General features: G+C 33.3%; 1 protein-coding gene and 1 non-coding gene across 2 annotated transcripts; one reads left to right on the top strand and one right to left on the bottom strand.

Moving 5' to 3' along the window:
• The first annotated feature begins 1256 nt into the window (after positions 1 to 1256).
• Positions 1257 to 18309, top strand: LOC117318044 (deoxynucleoside triphosphate triphosphohydrolase SAMHD1-like). The gene is made up of 10 exons (XM_033873046.1): positions 1257 to 1399; positions 2196 to 2307; positions 2918 to 2971; positions 4087 to 4254; positions 5578 to 5669; positions 12466 to 12519; positions 13596 to 13764; positions 15018 to 15104; positions 15689 to 15784; positions 16412 to 18309. The coding sequence occupies exons 1-10, from the start codon at positions 1257 to 1259 to the stop codon at positions 16601 to 16603; spliced, it is 1167 nt and encodes a 388-aa protein (XP_033728937.1). The 3' UTR covers positions 16604 to 18309.
• A 566-nt stretch (positions 18310 to 18875) lies between these two features.
• On the bottom strand, positions 18876 to 18963 carry Trnam-cau. Its single transcript is given in 2 exon segments — positions 18876 to 18911; positions 18927 to 18963. It is a non-coding gene; the product is annotated as a tRNA-Met (tRNA).
• Between the last annotated feature and the right edge of the window lie 845 nt (positions 18964 to 19808).

The following is a 19808-nucleotide window of genomic DNA, read 5'->3' as shown; positions in this document are numbered from 1 at the left end:
AATGGCACAATTCTCTACACAATTTTTTTTCTGAAACCTATTTAAAATTAACTATCTCTATCCCAAAGACAGAATTAATCTTGTTTGGACATATGTTGTAAATTAAGTTTTTCCGCTATCTTACCTTTTCTGTGGGCTTCCATTTTGCGCTGTAGGCAAAACTAAATTTCCTGTGTAAACACACGTTCGGAAAATCCGGATATTTAAAATCCGGAACCAATTTATTGATTTTTGTTTTAATAAATGTGAAGCCTGTATGTACTACTTCATACTGAATATACCAATTATAGTGTACATTTATTTTTTCATTTTTTATGCATATCATAATACAGGAGTTATTTCCTTAACAAAAAAATTGCCCATGGCCAGGCTGTCTTACTGTGGTGTGCTACCTTAATTACATTCTGAATCCATTCTGCTTTTGATGCAATAATGTAATGTTTAATTCAGTTTTGTGTTTTCCGTTTAGATACCACATTAACGATATTACATGTATACAAGATACCCAGATAGGCAGTTATTTACAGCTCTTTTGTGAGACACTTTAGAATAGATATACGACTAGTTGTCACAACATTCGATATTCCGCATATTTTAATATGGTCGGAGTCTGATAACATGATAACACCGATGTTTAAAAGATAACGGAATAAGGATTCAAATGCCGAAGTTTAGATTTTTTGATGAGATTTGGTAAAGCTGTTCTTATGTCGCAGTGGTATTTTCTATTTTCCCAATTCAATGTCGTGTAATGAATGCAATATTTCTAAAATAAATGAATATTTTTTAAAAACGTGAATACGTCAATGGAGAATGCTGGATGGATGAAACAGCTTATGTTAAGTTACATTAAATATTAACGGTGCTTAATATATTGCGATTGTTTTTTTAATGTTTATAATATGGCCATACTAACGCTATTGATGGACCAAGGGTCTAAAGCTTTCAATAAAACTTGAAATGTTCTTCAATTTCATCCGAATCATAAAGGCTTATCTACACCGCCAACATGGAACCATGCATAATTCTGATAAACGATACCGATACCACTACCGCTACCGAAAGACGAAGGGATATAACTCGTGTAGATCAGAAATGAACAGCAAACAACTTGTACCCACTGTATATCGCGGATCGACATGGACCACGGGCTTTAAAATGAAATGCATGTCCACCACGTATCGTGGATCGTCGTGGAACACGGTGTCTCGAGTTGAACTATGCCCACCACTAATCGCGGATCGTCACATACCGTGATGCCGAGTGGATACCGTATCAGTCAGCTGATGTCCACGATATATGACGGAACGTCGCGGAATGCCATATCCGGTGGGCGAGTGGGGTCCGCGCTGCCCACGTCCGTGACGGACGCGTGGAAACCGCAAAGTCCACGTAAGCTGTAGTGTACCTATGCAGTTCCGATGGGTCGGTAAGAATGTAAAAAGTTTGATTACAGCTTAATACGTTAAAACCGTAAAACGCCCATTTCTTACAGTTCCTTTGATCATACGTTTTATTTTCTATTTCGAATTCTGTCTCTGGCCTCCTCCTATCATCAACACTATAGGCCCTTACAATTACACAATATTTTCGTATCTAAATATGATAAACGAAATGTTAAATGTCAATATTAAAACACGCAAGTCGTGCTTTCGCAGTATATATATTTTGGCATTTTCACGCACATACAGCCATAGAGCTGGTTTAAACATAGACTTGTTGTCACCACACAATTGGTAATAAGGACGCAATTGATAATAAAAGAAATCCAAGTCTGTTTTACCGGAGAAATTGTCATCAGATGGAAAGATAACATTCACTTGGTACACGTTTCGACCTAATTATATTGGGAAAGTACTTATCTATGACTTATAATGACATTCGAAAAGTTATTACAAATTGCGTCGAGTTGCATGTGCACATCAACGCAATTTGTAATAACTTTTCAAATGTCATTATAAGTAATCCCGTTAGACCCTTAGCATCATTGACAAGTCACAGAATGTTAAACAATCTGAAATGGGGCTAATATTAGATAGAAATATGATAATATTAAGTGTGGTTTTTGCCAAATCGTATGAATAATAAGAAATTCGACATTCTTCAGCTGTTTAGCAATGACAATATTTCATCAAAGTAGCATTTCTTTATGGATTATTACAATAAAAGAAAGAGTGTAAGAATCAATTCAACAGCAATTACTTATCATACTACACCGCATCTCTATCTAAGGAATTGGGAAACTTGGACGAAGGCGACGTTGCCTTTATAAAGGAGCTGATTCATCCACCGGAAGATAAATACGATGTAAGTAATTTTCTGCTTCAATCAACATTTCATCTTTTCTTTTGAAAATGGAATTTTGCTACAAATTTGTTTAAATTACCGGAAGGTACGATGAAGAAATTTGTATGGACTTTGACAAGCGACTGAGGGTGACCCATTACGCCTTAAGACAGCTGCGCATGTGTCCATTCCAGGGAGCTGTCCGGTACTGGATGCAACATCTGCTTAACAGTCAAGGGTAACGGGCTCCCTTTGCGTCGCCTGTACTTAGTCTATGTTTGCGATTATATGTATTAAACGTAAATCCTGTATTCAAAGTAACCGACCAGTTGATAAGTAGATATGTTCTGTAAGTCAAAAACAGAACACAATAAACACGCTTACATCTCACGTTTTAACTGTAATTGTGATGGGCTGGAAATTCAAATACCCAAATTTTGTTAAAATGGAGTAAAGATATAAAATCAATTAGTTGGAAGATAATGATTGACTTAAAAATGATAAAAACGTTTACCATGTCACCATTGTACATCACGTTTGCATAAATAATGATGATAATAAATTATCATTATGATAGTGTACCTAACCTTACTTACGTATATCTGAAATCAATTTTGACTTTTTATTACAGACGGTGAGGGATGGTGAAGACGAAGAAAAGAAGAAGAATTTTTTTCTTTACGAGGTTCGTATATAGCTCTAGCTTCAGTCCGCTAAACTGTTCAGGGATACATTCATGTTAAAGGGGAGCTAACTATAATTGAACATGGCTATAATTTACAACACTGTTGTAATATAGCAGAAGTCTGATTAAATGTTCGTATGAATCATGATTCTTGCTTTTCCCACGTAAAGTGCCTAATTGTTTGTTAACGTTGGCAAACGTGCAAAAACAAACCTGTACAGCCCGTCCGGATTACATATATTGCACATGTTATTATGTTCACAATTGCACGCGATTTGTTTGACAGGATATGAGTGTACATATACGTATTTATTCTCTTTGACATCAATTGCAAAATGGAGGTTATTAATGAAAATATCACACACATATAGCTCATTAAGAGGTATTTCATTTATTTAAAATGCTCTAACAATACACTCGTAAGAAGAATATGAACATCGCAAGACGAAAGTTTTAGGAAGTATAGTCCGATTGTATCAAATTGAAACACCTTATATAACTGGAATGATTATGATAATAACTTTGTTGAAACGTCTATGACGAAAGCATAATTGATCAAACGAACCATCCCCCATGTGGTCGACACAGATGACAACAGGATCTGCAGGACGATTAAGAAACAAATCTAGCAATACATGCATATATCCGAAGTCATATATATATAAATGAAAAAACCAATAAAACGAAAACAAAAACTACGTCTGAGCTTAACAAGGAAATACAAACTAATTTACTAGAATCTAAAATGATGTATAGAAATATGGCTAATTAAGGGCAACGAGTAGTAAAAACATTAACAATACCGTTTTAAAAAAAATCACATTTATCAATCGAAAGCTACCTACAAAATGTAATGGAGATGTAAGATAGAATTTCGTAAGATGTGATTCATAAACTATTTATTAACTTTAAAATTGAAATATATTGAGATTATCAAAAACGGAAAATGGTCATAGCAAAAAAGTAATTTTGTTTTCAATCCATCAATACACTTAACCGGCATATTGCCATAAACAATTAATTATCCTCAGGTAAAATGTTTGAATGTGTATGTAAAATTAAAAATATATCAAACAATTTATTGTACGATTACTTTTTTGTAACATTTTTGACAGATTGTTGCCAATGAAACCTACGGTGTTGACGTTGATAAGTGGGATTACTTTGCTCGAGATTCCCTGTACCTGGGTGTTAAGAATAGCTTTGATCACGACAGGCTGATAGCGTCTGCCCGAGCATGCTTGGATAAAAATGGTGTGAGTCACGTGACCTACAGAGACAAGGTAATGTTCTCAATAAGAAATACATTTGTATGTTAAAGGTCACTTAGATCTGTCGTTTATTTGATGATATAATGTTATAATATGTTAACGTAGTACATTTGTCGTACACTGGAAGGCATAATGCATGCTGTGTTTCATACACCCAAATATTAGATCGATGAGAATGGAATTTCCGCGTTCTGACCTACGCATTTCGCAGGAATTATACTCCCCGATTTAGCCCGTGTTTGTTGGGGAGGTAGCACGCCAACATGGGAGGTCGGGTTGGAATAGAAAGGCAAGCTGTTGTCTCATTACTCTCATGATATTGGCACATTTCTGCTACGCCAGGCTACAATGCATCAACGAGAAATATTGATAAATTCGTCAAATATCCATGGAATGAAAAAGTTGACCTCACTGACTGTTACTGGTCCCCGAACAAAATTTGACAAATTGTTCTTGTCATTTTATGAACGGGAAACCCACCGAGATATTGCATCGATCATGGCGAAACAAAACTGACATCCCCATCTCCCTCGTAAGTGATTATCGATATGTAAGGGACTCCGATAGTTCTGATTATGACCTAAGCCTCGAATTTGGCTTTCCCATCCTTAGTACAGTGGTATCTAGGTCGGTGTCATCAGGTACGAATATAGTAACAACAGAAAAAATAAAAACAAATAAACATTTTTTTATCATTCCACTTACTTTTGTTAAAATTCATATCCGAAACACGAAAATATATATATAAAAAAAAAATGAAAAATGAAAAATGAAAAACGAAAAGAAAAGCAATTAATTTTGGAACAGTTGTCTCGGCCTGGTTAATTGATAGGAATTCCGTGTATGCACAAAATCGTGAAATACACATATTGCTCTGCACTCCAGCTCGGTTCAAAATAATATTGTTGTACCGCATTTTGTTTTGAATGATTATATCTCAGGATGAACACTTAGCATTACTATAAACAATAAAAGCATACTTACTAAACCCTGACAGTATACTAAGTCTGCTTATCAGCTGTGACGATCGACATCGCGGTGCCGTCTTTGAATATTTAAGTGGAGTCAATTCAGCAAGTGTTTTCATCTAGAATATATAGGTATATATGATTCTATTTGTACAAATCATTATCAGTTTTTCACATGGAAAGGATAATATTCTCTCCTTCATTACAAAGTATATTTTGTTTCGTTGTGATTTGGTCCACAGAATTTAGCTGATACGTTAGGAGGATTTGAACTCGACATTTTGAAGTAAAGACGTATTGAGACAATCATGACTGTTGTTTATCATTGATATATTTTGATATGTTTGTGTTTATTAATGTTTAAAAGGATGTCGACACTCTTTACGAGATGTTTCACATCCGGTTCACGCTCTACCGGAAGGCGTATCTACACAGAGTGAGCAAGGCGATCGAGATGATGTAAGCATAGATACAAAATAATAAGGATATAAGTCATAGCTGTCCCTGATGTTTTTGTCTGTTATATCGTCTTTTCGTAATACAGAGTTATCTGCTCTTAAGAGCATGTTTTCATTGTTACTTTATTAGTTTGTGTGGGGAAATCACGTCCTGAACTCACAAACTCATAATGTAACAGCCAATGTCTGTCCTTAAGAACAGATTAATGTGCAAATTAGAACATACGCAAAATACTGGATAAACCTACTCGAGGTATCTTTATTATTTTGTTGGTTCATTTAAGTAGGTTAACTTATAATGCTTCTAATATAATTGATTTTTTATTAGTGTTAATGATTTTTTTATTCGAAAACCCTTTATAAAATAACTGAATAGATCTGGCACTTCATTGAAAAATGTATGATAGCATTCCTTTGATTTGAAGAGTTTTAACATGCCACGTAAATAAATAGAAATTGGGAATAAACAAAAAATGTATTTGGCAAGTTGTTTGTGGCCTCTCAAAATGTAGTCTGAATGTGTACTGGAACTATCTTGTATTCGAAGTACTACTGTTTTTAATATTTCAAATACTTTACTTCCAACAGTTTATATTTGTCTTAAACATACAATACAAAAGAAAATTGTTGTTTTTGTCACATTGATAGCATATTCCGGATTCAATGTCTAGTTTTGATTTACAGTTTAACTTCATACTTCCATTTGTTAAACCAACTTTTTGTTCTTTCGTTATACCTTTCTCATTAAATAAAGGTCATACATGGAGTTCTTTTAACAGTAATATAAGATACAACCCCCCCCCCCCCCCCCTACTTCCAGGTTAATATCTACCTGTATATCAAGCGTGATTACAGGGGTGTGGAGAAAAGACAGACTTACACTGACCCCAATAATTACCCCTTCCTCCAAGTTTACCTCGTAAGGTGTGAAGATCTGGACAGGTGTACATGGTCATCTTACTAAATAAAAAAAAACCTTAATTGTTAGACGGAAACTGGTCACCTTACCTTTACCTAGCCCCAGTTTCCTCTGGTCCTGACACTATATGTCTGGTGTAATATGGTGTCAGAGCCAGAGGGAACTCGGGCTAACCTTTATCAAGGTCATATAGATTATAGGTAATTTTCATAAAAAAATATATATATTTGACAAAAGATATTTTATATCAAACTGGATTAAACCATGTGTGGATTTATCAAACAACATGTTCTTTTTTACAGTACCATTTCAAAAACAGTTTTAAGTAATAATATATATTAATTATAAAGAAACGTTTTTTACAAAAGATATTTTATCTCAAACTTGTTTAAAATTAAACAGTATTTTTAAAGAACCAGATCTTAATTAATATGTAAGTATCAGTACTTTGACAAATAGTATAAAAGCATGTTACAACACTAAAAAATCTACAGTGAATGGTAAAAATAATATTCTTAAAACAAAATTTAATATTTGGAGTAGAAAACATTTAGTCAACTTCATATTTGAAATTGCTAATTGATACTCAGATATACCTTTATGAGTTAATTATTTGCCCGAGATTCCCTATTCCCTGTTAATTATTCTTAATAATCACATTATTACTATTACTTTATGTCTCTGATATTATTATGAAAGTATTTATAGAGTATTAAAAGTCAATATGTAAATCACCATAGGCTAATATAATTGTCAGTGTGAGTTTAATAAATACTTATCAAACGTTCCATACACTAATTGTAGCTAGCCTTGTAATTTTTTTTAAGTTTGAACATATAAATTTTTGATTTTATAATTGGCTTGAACAACCATTGACCTGTATCTGTTGCATAAAATGTATGAGTGACACATACTATGATAGATATTGACTGAATGGGAATTTTCAAAACAAATTATGAAATCTGATGATGATTTGTTTTCCTGGGATGTGTGTATATACCTTCTGAAAATACTAGGTATGCATCACCTGAAGCGTTTATAGAAATATAAAGTGAAATGATAGCATTGTCTAAGAATAGTAAGAAGATCGTATTAGTAGGTGATTTTAACTCTAAAACTCAAAACAGAAATTATTACGTAGAACCGGATGATAATTTTATTCACTCGCTCAATCTAGATGAGAGTGAAGAACTATACTCATATCTGTATGATTTTGAAAAGTTGAAATTATTTAATGTTACTTTACAAAGAACAAGTCAATGTAAAGCCAAATTCAATGATTATGGTAATAAGTTGCTTGAGTTTTGCGAGCAAAATAACATTATATTGCCAATGGTCGAATTGATAACGATGCACAAATTGGTAAAACTACATGTAGTGATGCCAGCGTTATTGATTATTTAATGCTGACGTCTGATATGTTTCAATATACGACCGATTTCGAAATACTAGAATTTGATCCGTTGATATCTGATGTACATTGCAGAAAAGCTTTTAGCTTTTCTATTTGTGATAAAGCAAAAATATATCATACAAAATGTAACACGGATGAAGTTGTATACACTAAATGAAAATCTTCCAAAAAGCAGGAATTTGTAGATCATATTGTTAATGATGAATCGGGAAATCTACGAAATATTAATGATAAATTAGATATACTTTTAAATAAACAAAGTATTGTAACGAAGATTGAAATTAATGATACTGTAGAATTGATCTGTGAATTATTAAAAGGCTCCGCGGAGCATGTTTTTGGGAAAAAATCTCTACGCAATAACACAAGTTTGAAGTGTAGTAACAAGTCTTGATTCAACAGGGAATGTGAAATAAATAGAGCGGAATTAAATAAGGCCAGGGCCAGATATCATAAAGTTAAAAATTCTCTTAACAAAAATAATCTCAACAGAACCAGTAAATAATATAGGAAAACTTTGAATAAAAATTACCGAAAATATCATGAGAATATGTCTGAGCTGAGGCACACCGCTAAAAATGATTCAAAAAGTTCTGGAATATTTTAAATAAATGTTATGGGTTAGTGAAGAAAGGAAATGCTGATATATGATGACTTTGAATTGGAAAATCCTAATGATAAGTGTTTTGATGAGTTTTTGAATGGGGAAATAACGGCTGATGAAATTAAGTTCACATTAGCTAACTTGAAAAATAACAAAGCTTCTGGTGTAGATCAAATTTTAAATGAATACCTTAAGAGTACTATGGATGTTTTTATACCAACTTACCAAAAGGTGTTTAATCTTATATTAAATACAGCATATATACAAAATGTTTGAAAACCGGTATTATAAAACTAGTGTATAAAAATAAAGGTGATCCCAAAGATCCGGATAATTATAGAGCGATCACCTTAGTATCTTGTCTCGGAAAGGTGTTCACCTCAGTCATAAATAATCGACTGAACAAATTTTTGATGAATTTAACCTGATGAGCTGTGCCCAAGCTGGTTTCCGAAAAGGATATTCAACAACAGATAATATATGTGTATAGTACTCTTTAATTTCCATGTATTTCTCATTAGGAAAGAAGCTATATTGTACTTTCATTGATTTTAAAAAGGCATTCGATACAGTGTGGAGAGTTGGTCTCTGGAAAAAGCTCCTAAAGAGCGATGTCACTGGCATTTGTAATGGTTTTTTTTATGTTATATGAAGATGCCAAATCATGTGTTAAAAATGGATGTGAACAGTCAGATGTATTCAATTGTCAGATCGGTTTAAAACAATGGGAAAATTTATCGCATTTTTTGTTTTCAGTTTATCTTAATGATTTAGAAACTTATCTTGTTGGAAAAAAACTGTCTTAAAACTTTAGACAAATTATGTATCGACAATATCGGGACGTATCTAAAACCTTTTATCATTTTATACGCTGATGACACAGTTTTGTTATCAGAAACACCAGATGGTTTACAACAATTATTAAATGAATTTGAACAATATTGTCAGAAATGGAAACTTGAACTAAATATAAGAAAAACAAAAGTTGAAATCTTTTCGAAACGGAAATGTCTACAAATTCACAATTTTACACTGTGTAATACAGAGTTCGACAAAGTTGAAGGGTATACATATCTAGGTTTATTGTTTAACTTACCAATCAATATTTTCCTTTTCAAGAGAGGAAATAAAGAGTCTAGTTAAAAGTAGATTGCAGGATCAGTTTATTCAGAAATGGTTTCATGATATTGATAATTCTTCAAAAGGACAAACATATTCTATATTTAAGACACAATTTGGCATAGAAAAGTATCTGTTACAGCTAAATGAAAAAGAAGAAAAATTATGTGTAAATTTCGATCCTCTAATATTAAACTACCAATAGAATCAGGACGATGGCTTGGTATCCCTCGTCACGAGAGAATTTGTAATTCGTGTATATCAGATATTGGTGATGAATTTCATTATATATTTAAATGTGAGCATGAATCTGTAATATGTTTGAGAAAGAAATATATTCCAAAATACTACTATACTTATCCGAGTCGAGAAAAAATGCAAGGGATGTTCACTATATTTAATCGTAAAGTTTACATAAGAATGTGTAAATTTATAGAAAAACTAAGTAAATTGATTATAAAGTGATTTTTGTACGAAGCAGTGCTCCTCCATTCTTTAAAATTCTGTAGTGTTTCTTGTAATTATCACAAATTTATATTGTATAGAATATAGTAAGATTGTATAACTGTACGCCATGTATCATTGTTATTTTGTATATGTGACCTCTTGTTACACACGTTAGTGTGTCAGAGTGATATCAATAAAACCTTGAAACCTTGGAATAGAAAACGATGTAGTTCAAACAGGTCAGTTTTACAGGTAAATGGTACATAGGTTGCTGGTGTCCAACTGCCTAGAGGCAAATTGTACCTCAGGCTCTATAATCCTATTTCCTGGACGAGAACAATGTGTACTAATTACAGGTATAAGGCTATAGGTTGGTTTTGGGAAGTGGTGAATTACACTGAAATTATTTTTTTTACTTTATCTCTTTCTTTACAATTTGTTTTAAAGCAATGTCTTTATATTTTGGAAAATAACAAGATAAGAACTGCTTCATTTTTTAATTTGATTTGCATTTTTTTTCTCTGATTTTAATCATTCAACATTGTTCCTCTACATTATGAACACCTGCATAAACTGGCCAATACGTTTAGTCTCAATGACTTACGGTATAGCCAGGTTACAATGTAATAAGAAACAGCTTATTTTTACTTTCTTATTTCAGTATAGAATGATTTCATTTCAATAGAGTTGGTCTTCTTAAACCTGTTAACCAATTTGTTAATGGTTTGACGGCTTATTTTGACATTTCCATCTTAATTAGATCGGTATTTCGTTTATAATTTTGGTCTGATTAAGGCCCCCCAGATGGAGAGCTACAATCATTTCCTTCAAGTCAGAAGACAATCTTACTGTTCTGTTGGCTTGAACACTCATCACTTGAAGCCATACAACGACAAATATGGACATAGGTATTTCTGTGAACCCAGGACAGTGCCTGTAGATGGCTACTAAAACTCACCTGGCACAGTTCTCAAGTGTGTCAGGCCAGAGTCAGTCATGCATGGCCAATGATAATAGCAATTATAACAGATACAGATTCAGATTTTTTAGATACTGTCATTCATTACGGGTAGTACAGAACTACATACTTGTGTGAACATTATGTCAGAACATTAATTAAACCAGCTAAGGCTCGTAAATATGTATAGTTGTAAATATTTGTTTTAATGATATATTTAAATATATAAATTGATTATGTTGATTTTATAATTACTTGCCTGAATTGAGTACATATATGTAGTTATATTTTCCTTTCGTGTAGAGAATGTATTATTAAAAAACAAATAATGCATTGAATACTGTAAAATTTCAATATTAATAATCAATAGCATAATATATATATGTATAGATACATTATCTAAACCTCCTTAAAGTCATGATATGTGTACATAAATAGATATTGAAATAATAATTTTATTTTCAATTCCTTATTAAAATGAAATACAATTTAATTACATTTTAATAAAATATGAAAAAAAATAAGCAATAAACTTTCACAGAAACCAGATTATAGCGTAAATTGTATAATTGTCTTTTATGGCTCTTAATAAATGTACATTTAACATGTCGGCATCATAACACCATGTATTAACATTGAAACAAATATTCCTAATAAACTAAACAAATGTTAATAGTAATATTAACAGAACTAAAGTCATTTGTACAAATCTATTTATATATATATAAATTATATCAAAAGCATCAATGTGTTGATATATATGATATAGTCTGGTCATAGACCCGGGGCAGACTTGGTGTCTTTTAGGACTCCAGGTAGACTCGGAGTCCACTCGGAGTCCACTCCAAGTTTAACTGGAGTCCGAACGGAGTGCACTCCAAGTCCAAATGGAGTGCACTCGGAGTTCACACTTGGGTGTAACCTTTAGTCTACACTCAACTGTATATGGCTCTTTCTTCTTATCGGATTAATCCCTATTGCTTCATATAACGTAATTTCCTGTGTTTTGCCCGAACCTGTGTATAGCAAACGAGATGCAATTAATCTTTGCGTACGTCAACCAAACGACCGTTGTATTTTCGAATGATTTTCATGACTGCGACCATTTAACGGAAAACTGGGTGTTTTTTTTTTTTTTTTTTTTGGGGGGGGGGGGGGGGGGGGGGTATATCTTTCTGTCTAAAGGCATATGCGGGAAAATATCATCATTTACGAAGGTATTTAAAACTCGATATAACCTCCTTCTTTGGATGAATAACACATACCACATTGTCGTCAGGGTAACAATAAAAGCTGTATATGATTATTAAAAAATATTTTGTTTTGATGAAAACAGGATTGGCGATGCGATGGATTTCGCAGAGGATATCAAGGTAAAGGGCGATGATGGGTAACTATCTTTTGTTTGTTTTGCTTTTTGTTGTTTGGTTGCCAATAAGTCGCATATTTTGATATTGATATTTCGTTTTTTTGTGATTGTCATAATTGCCTTTGATATTTACTGTACTTTTACAGTTATGTGATCGCACAACGTTCCAAGATGTGCGATGTGCGCACGATGTCTGAACGATGAGCGCACAAAGTCTGCACGATGTGCGATATGTGCGCACGATGGGCAATTGGAACGGTACATGTGCGATAGGTATCGTAGTAGATATAAAATCAGGAGCCTCATCTAATTATTTAAACGTGCAGAACGATTGTAAAAGATATACAACGATTAACATTTTACGAGGCAGCTAATTGCCATATTTTTGCTTAAATATATGCAATAATTATTAAGAAAGAAACTAAATACCGATGTATAATTAAATAAGTTATCTAAATTATGTTTAAAAAAAACTTTATATACTTAACTCGAACGTCCCCGAGGACACCTCTATGCCTAGGAAAGTCGAAGAAATGAACTAAAACACAGATAAAACGACTTATTTTGAATAAAAACATTTCTTTTTTGTTAAAAAATACATAATATATGTAATTTATGAATTAAGTAAGATCAATAATTGTAGTGGAGTCCGTCTACCATTCTGGTGCATGTAGATGTATCACCAGACCGTCGAAAACATCACGAATACTTGCGAGACAAAATGACGGTACTTAAATGGCAAAAACTAACAGGTCATACATAATTCATGAATGAAAACAATTATTATGAAGCACGACCATCTTGTATCATAATTTTAATTTTGTTTTTGTATATGATTTCGTATAACTAGTTATTGCGTAATATCTATAAACCTCTCGTTAGCTGTGCGGTTTACATCGCACAGTTGTGCGGTTTGTATCGCACATCGCACATTTGTCCGCACGATGCTTTTGGAACATTGTGCGACCACACATCTGTATGATATATGTGGTATCTTCAAACACATATAGCATGCTCATGCTTTGTTAATATCTAGCTTTGCCTTAATAATCATCTGTGTTAATTTCTATTGTCTTGATTTACATGTGGATTCAAAGGAGACCAAAAAGGATACACGAAGCTGTAGATGACATGAGCGCCTATATCAAACTCAATGATGATATCCTGCATAAAATAGCCGAGTCCTCATCCAAAGCTGCCAGGACCCTCGTGTCAAGAATTTTCACCAGGGATATATATACACATCTCGGCGAGAAGACCATTACGGTAAGACACAGACTTATTTCTTGATTGTCTTGATCAATTATTCCGTGTAAATTGAAATATATACATACACATATATATGTCAAGTAATGTCAAGTCGAATTTTCGAGGCAATCTGCCCCTTTATCAAGACACAGGTAAATTATATACGATGGAACATGGAACAATTATACAAATATAGTAGGAATAAACAACGAAAAATATCGTAATGTTGTAAAAACGATCCCCCTCGGCCGATACTTCATTCGCCGAGGGCCTATTATGAGTAATTACGAAACATCTTAGTTGGTGTACAGATGGGCAGATTGTCTCGAAAAGTCGACAATTTACTTGTCTGTACTGTCGTTATTACTACTTGACATACACCTATTTCTAGTAATACGCATCCAACATTTGTTTGTTAGGATCCAGTACCTATATTGGTTTATACCGTCGTTATTAATTACTAGAACGTTTCAATAGTGCAGTGATGGTCGGTCCGATACCCTGACATGATCATTGTGGAAGTCGTCTATAAGATGATATGAATACCTTGCTCGCAATGTATTTATTAATAGTTTCAATCACAGGCAGAATATTCTTATTTTGACCGGGCCTCGAACTTAAGATCTACGGCACCCAATCGCCTAGCCAGAAATACCCGCAGCTTATACCTGGTATTCCTATCATCATATCAACGACTTGCACAATGATCATGCCAGGGTATCGGGCGGACCATCACTGCGCCATTGAAACGATATTTTTTTAAGAACGCTGATGTGGCGCAACGGTTTAAGCTGCGGGTATTTCTCTCATTTGTCATTGCATGGCTGCCATGTAAATCTTTGTCAAACCTAGACTATGATTTTCAAAAACCAAACATCTTCTTACGCTTAATTAAAAAATGAAATTGATATTAAAATGTCTGCATTCTGTATGTTAACAGAACGTAGGAAAATAATTCCAATTAATACATCTGTATGGTACTTCCTCCCTTGTACAATGTACACTTAATATAACAACACATCACGATCTACTACACACGTTAGATTACGACGTCAATATAACAGAATTGTCTTAACGAGGAGTTATTTTCTCTTGTGAGGAAGTATTGATTGCTACCCCTTTAGCTTATATGAGAAAAATACGTAGGTTTCTGATAAATTGATGACGCTACCCTCACAAACAAACGACCAAACATCCAAGAACAGATAACTCTTGCATTTAATATAATTTACCACAATGAAGAATACATGCTTATCGATCTCTATAAACAGAATGACATGAAGGAGCAGGACGTGGTGAAGGAAATTCTCGGGACGGAGAATGAGGAAAAGGAACTGCAGAAGAACTTGGGAGTTGATGTAAGTCATTTGGTTCGCATTAGTCGACTGTTATATGCAAAACAGATTCCCTTCGACATTGTTATGAATGACGAGTGAAATATTTCCCATTTAATTTCTGTAAACAAACTTATTTTCATGTGCGATTAATTTTCGCATATTTCGCGTGCTATCAAAATTCGCGAAAATAAATTGCCGTGATATAGTTTTCATCACAGGCAGAATATGCCTATATTTAGGAATGAAGACGGGAAATCAAGTAGCCGGGAAAATGAGTTAGTTTACAAAATTTTAGGATGATACTCTAAAATGTGTGTAATACTGGTAAGTAAAGGCATGGTGATTGTAATGGTATTTGTAATAACACTGTTTATTTTTAAAGTGCTTCCGAAATACAATACGCCTTAAGGGAAAGAGGAATCGGTTACATTCCTAAATACGATGATAGCAGCTCATCTCTATGTAAAATATAAAGAAAAAAGACTAAATATGGTTCAAATTTTCTATTTCCACAACAAAGATCCAGTTACACTTAAAATTATTACAGTGACAGACTAACTGGTATCCATTTGGTTAAGAATGTGACTTATGTTTTTTTTTTTTAGATTGCCTCGTACGATTATGGCAATAAGGATAAAAACCCTGTACTCAATGCCTACTTCTACACCAAAAATGACAAGACTGCCAAAAAGCTGGAAGAGGTAAGATATTTGACTACAATCCAATGATATTTCCCCCCGAAATGATAATGATGATCTTATATTAGAGATCATAATTACTGCATGTGCCAGCAAGCATAGGGACTCGACAACGTCTTGCTTAGGATCCGGTGTTTGTTTATAATGAATTCCAATCTAGCTCCCTAAAGAGCCCTGCTAACACATTAGGACAGTCCAAATGCATATAGAATATAACGAATCATCCTATCATCAATAAACCGATTGTCAGGCCCCGACGATGAAGATAGTTCCTTTACCTAGGATATAAATTATATTCAGGCGTCTGTGACTAGGAAGGTCTGAGTGTGGTAATTCTTATCTTGCGTTAGAATAACGATTTTGTTTCCATGGTTGTATTTCCTCCCCTTTTCATATTAAAACATATCCACCATAGTAATGTCATCTCAGGAAATCGGGCCAGCCATCTCTCCGACATTGAAATGTTTTTTAAGAACACCGATGTGGGGTAGCGGTATAAACTGCGGGTATTCTTGGCTAGGCGATTAGGTGCCGTAGATCGTGAGTTCGAGGCCCGGTCAGGGCACGAGTCAAAAAGTTGTTTTCCATCGTTATTTGATTTCATTATCATGATTTTTTATTGTTTTACAGAGAGCTTTAGGTCGCCGAATGATGGTTCCAATGCAGTTTAATGAAAAAGTCGCAAGGATGTTTTGCAAAGATCCTAAATACGAGGAAACTCTGAAAGAAAAGACCAAAGTGTGGTGTAATATAAAAAAACTTGCCGAGCAACAAAGCAACAAATGCGTAGAGGACAACTCCGCGTTCCTGATAATACAGTAAACGCAATGTGAATTTCAAATTGTTTATAAGAAACAATTCATATTTATATAGAAGGTAACTTGTGTAATCTATTCATGACTAAGTGGTCATTGATAAATTTACTATTTTTGTGCTATTTATGTTTTGATTATTCTTTAATTTCTTTGAGTCTGTGATATTTAGATATGAGTTTAAAGTTTGTGTGTTGTATGTCTATCACCTTTGCCTGTCATGGTGTGATTAATTACAATCGTGTAATTTACTTATAAACTCCAGATATATTTGTATAATCTAACATTAGCCACTTTTATATAATATTAATATTTTTAATCTTCCGTATAAATAATTGGATGCTTGATTATGTGTATACTTATGATTTTTTAAATGTAATGTCAAATACTTTTATACTAACTGCTATATATTAACGGTATTCGATATTTTGTTTACAATTTTGTACGTACGACTTATCTATCATGTAATAGGAGTAGGATAATTCTGTAGGTATGTTTCCAATGCATTCGTTCCATACTGTCTTGTTGATGATGCGAAAATAAGGCCAAAAGTATGGCAAATTTAAAGAAATCCAGCTACAACGTATATCTGATTATTTAAACGGAGTACAAAGCATTTTAAAGTAATCCTCTACAAAATTTCATTTTATGAGCTGTTCAAAATTTAATTTTTGTTATTTTGCGAATACTTCAAAAAGGTATGCTATAAATTTAATTTGAACTACTTAAATACCTATGATATAGACTTAAATGGTCTTTTATTTGAAAAGTGTTATGTCTACTTCTAACACAATACGTTGTTTTTCACTTTAAGCCATTGTAAAATTGTGCCTAATATTGGATAAATAAATATATAACCTCTATAACCTTCCGGTCTTTTGAGTGGTTAAGAATTCGAACTTTAACCCCAACTGCAATTGTTATTGACGTCATCAATAATCGAATGACGCCACATCAGCGGGTCCCGGCCATCACATGTATAATTGCCTAAGTGAAATAAGACATAGCCACGTTTCCCTTTTATTCAAGCCGATATTATTGTGGTAGAAACAGGTAACACGACTCGTGATTTTCGGATATGGAATTTATTTTCACACTCATAAGTTATTTATTAAAGGTTACAAAAGGCACTAGCTAAATTCTGTGTCTTTTGAAACTTCAAAAAAATAATTTACTGGAGTGAAATAAATTCCATATCCAACAACCACTCGTTATGTAACCTCTGTATATTCCAGTTCTATAAATCCATCATATATATACATGTATATTGATTTGCTAACAAATATATATCTACAGTTAAAAATATTTGTATGAGAAGGCATTACATTGGAGGCAGATGTGATAATATCATCGGGTATGTCACAGAAAAAAGTCTTTAATCGGGTAATAGTGATCTCAATTTATTGTTTAAGAAGGTGTTGGAATCAGTTATATTATTAATTAATAATAATAATAATAATATCTTTTATTTATCCAGGGTTACATATTTAGACAATGTCTAGTTTACAACATGGCCCTGCATCCTATATATGTACAAACATAATACAATTTAAGATAACAATATACTAATGTAAGCAAATATATTATTCAGATGTATTGATTGATTTACATGTTTGGAATATTTCGCTATGAGGTAAACCCAACAGTGGCATTGAATGAATTTGACAATCATACACCTGTATCATCTACCAATAAATTAACTCAATGGAAACAACACATGCTTGTTTAATATCTTATTAATCGTATGAAATACTTTTGACGACTACTAATGAGGATTTCATTTACAAGTAGCTTTGAGAATACAAGTCACATTAAAAGAACCGAAGTCGAGTCCACCGTCTCTTTCTCTGGTCAGTATAACACCATATTCACTGAATCGAAAGACGTTCATTGTCAGTAATGAAGTATATTTAAACTTTATACGAAAACTATGTAAATATTGACGAATTAACCCTAGTGTGTTCGGGGGTAAGTGTGTTCCACTTCATAGACGTTATTCATGGGTACCTAAATGTGGTAGTGACGTCAGTGTGACGTCACAAGGATCAACATTACGTCATCGTCTAAACAATATAAGCCAATCAATTCCTAGCACATATCATCAAGGTAAAACACTACAAAAAACATTTGGGATTAAGTTTGAAAAAAAAACAGCTTAAAATGTATAAGGTTAAATTTTAATTTTAGGAAAAGAATGAGAAATGTTTCTACAATGTTCATATCCTGATAATATAAAACACTATCATATACGATTATTCCAATTATAGCTTTTAAAAAACAAATGCCCCGGGTGAGGATCGAACTCACGACCTTCAGATCGCTCTGTCTATGATTATGAGACTGACGCGCTACCTACTGCGCTACCGAGGCATATGGTATACTACATAAATGCATTATTGTTTCCGTTATCATAATATATGCTTTCCCGCTCTAGAATGATCATATGTTAGAGAAAGTATATTTTAAAATAAGCATGTTTAAAACACTTTCATTCTTGTTTTATTTTGTAAAATGCTTGCATAACAAAAATATATTATAGATAAGTTTCCCCAGAATGCTCTTCGGTGCGTCCTTTCCATTACACGATCAAAGACAAACTCTTGTCTGAAAGGTTATTTGACAACTAACACATTTCCGTGGACACTACGCCCTATAATGTTGACAGGCCTGAGTTGACAACCAAACATTATTTTTATGGTTTAACTGGCCTCTTGCACATGTATTACTTTCCAGGTGATTCAGGCTTGTATGTTAACCCCTTAACTCCCAACTACGCCAAACTACGCCAATAGCACGTCGGTGTTAGGGAAATGGTCGTATCTCCCTTATTTGTTTACCTATTGAGATACCGAATATACCTAGTAAAACTGGAGAAAATATCCAACCACATTTGTTCTTAGTAAATTTTCATTTGACAATTTTTTCTGATACATTTTATGAGTTGAAAAAACAAGCCAACTTTTTTTTCGACTATTTTGAATTGTTGACGTCGTGTTTCAGCCGGCGTAATCGTGCAAGCGCGGATTCGATTTTGTATCTCACATTACTTAAAATATAGCGAGAAATAATGCCTGTAATTCACAATAGTGGTAGTCAATACTCTCAATATTATGTATATTCCACTATTTTACATGAATCCTCCAAAAAGTGATGTTTTTTGTCAATAAAGTACATGTGATGTATGGTTCTATACCGTACGCAGCACAAATCGACAA

The sequence above is a fragment of the Pecten maximus genome, chromosome 19, assembly GCF_902652985.1.
Source record: "Pecten maximus chromosome 19, xPecMax1.1, whole genome shotgun sequence".
Classification (NCBI taxonomy): domain Eukaryota; kingdom Metazoa; phylum Mollusca; class Bivalvia; order Pectinida; family Pectinidae; genus Pecten; species Pecten maximus.
The sequence above is the reverse complement of the archived record's forward strand: the minus strand, read 5'-3'. Positions and strand labels throughout refer to the sequence as shown.